The sequence below is a fragment of the Nannospalax galili genome, unplaced genomic scaffold (assembly GCF_000622305.1).
Source record: "Nannospalax galili isolate Female #2095 unplaced genomic scaffold, S.galili_v1.0 scaffold3564, whole genome shotgun sequence".
Classification (NCBI taxonomy): Eukaryota; Metazoa; Chordata; class Mammalia; order Rodentia; family Spalacidae; genus Nannospalax; species Nannospalax galili.
Window position 1 is genome coordinate 4027 of NW_008351672.1, and position 1313 is coordinate 5339.

At 41.7% G+C, this 1313-nt stretch overlaps 1 gene segment (V, D, J or C); it reads right to left on the bottom strand.

Moving 5' to 3' along the window:
* Positions 1-325: 325 nt before the first annotated feature.
* Positions 326-802, bottom strand: LOC103746448. The segment is given in 2 exon segments: positions 326-636; positions 754-802. Coding segments are annotated over 2 exon segments (360 nt in total).
* Between the last annotated feature and the right edge of the window lie 511 nt (positions 803-1313).

Sequence of the window (1313 nt, forward strand, 5' to 3'; positions counted from 1 at the left end):
CAACAATTCCCTGCATTAAGACATTTAAAGGTAATTCCAAAAATTGATGATTAGGTTGACTTCCATTATTCAATGGGCATAGGAGTAACAATTATATCAAAACTATATACTTCATATGTCAGTGTCTGAATCCTTTGCTAAATCAGTAGGGATTTTTTTCCTGTCTGTGCTTCTGAGACTGAAAAGGAGGAACATGATTTAAATGCAGAGCAGCCTGTCTGACCGTTTTCTTCAAAACCTCCCAGAAACTTTCCAAAACTGGCTTTACATGGAAAGGTGCAGTTACATGCACCACTTGGAGCTGCTGGGCAGCACAGTCTTGCACTTATGCTTCCCTGGGAGTGGTACAATAACCCTGTTGACAGTAGTAAGTGGCAATGTCCTCAGACTCCAGGTTGTTAATTGTGAGTGTATAATTTGTACCAAATTCACTGCCACTGAACCTTGATGGGATCTGATTTTCCAGAGCAGATGTATTGTAGATCAGGCATTTTGGAGCTTCCTCTGGTTTCCGCTGATACCAAGCTAACATATTACCAATTCTTTGACTGGCCTTGCAAGTCATGGTGACTCTATCTCCCAGAGATGCAGACAGCAAGGATGGAGACTGAGTCATTAGGATGTCACATCTCACACCTGAGAGGAGAAACATACAACAAATATACACTGAACAATACTGTTACATGGTGAGTCTCTTAGAAAGACACACAGCACTGCCCACACTGGACAAAATCCCCTGTTTCCCTTCCTTACCTGAAAAGCAGAGCAGGAGAAGCCCCAGGAGCTGAGAAGGGTCCCTCATGTCTATGCTGTGTTCTGATTATAACTAACACCTTCTGGAGTATAAAAAGATTATTATAAGTCTGTGGGGTGAGGTGGGTCCAGATCACATCCAAATCAGCAGGAACTGGCAGGGTTTGAAACAGTTGGAGGATTTGGCTGAGTTCATCTTTAAGGCTCAACACAGGCCAAGTGTTCCCCATGTGTCCAAGGCAGACAAGAGCAGCATAGGTTTGTCTGTAGAGAGCATGCTCCTCTCTGTAGGACAAAGCACAGCTTCAACATCCAAGCCTATGAGTAATCAGGTATTTTTTTAATTCTCTTTATTGAACTTTTGTGTGTTTCAGGTTTTTAATACTTCCTATTCCTGTATTTGATTTTCTGCCATATTTCCATCAAGGACAGTGGAATAGCCTCTGAAACAATCCCAGAAATTTGAGGCAATGTTATTCACTCCTTTCTTTGGAGCATGTGGATATTATCAAGCATAAAATGATTCATGTTTTCTCAGGTTCCATTCTACTTTTCGGGTG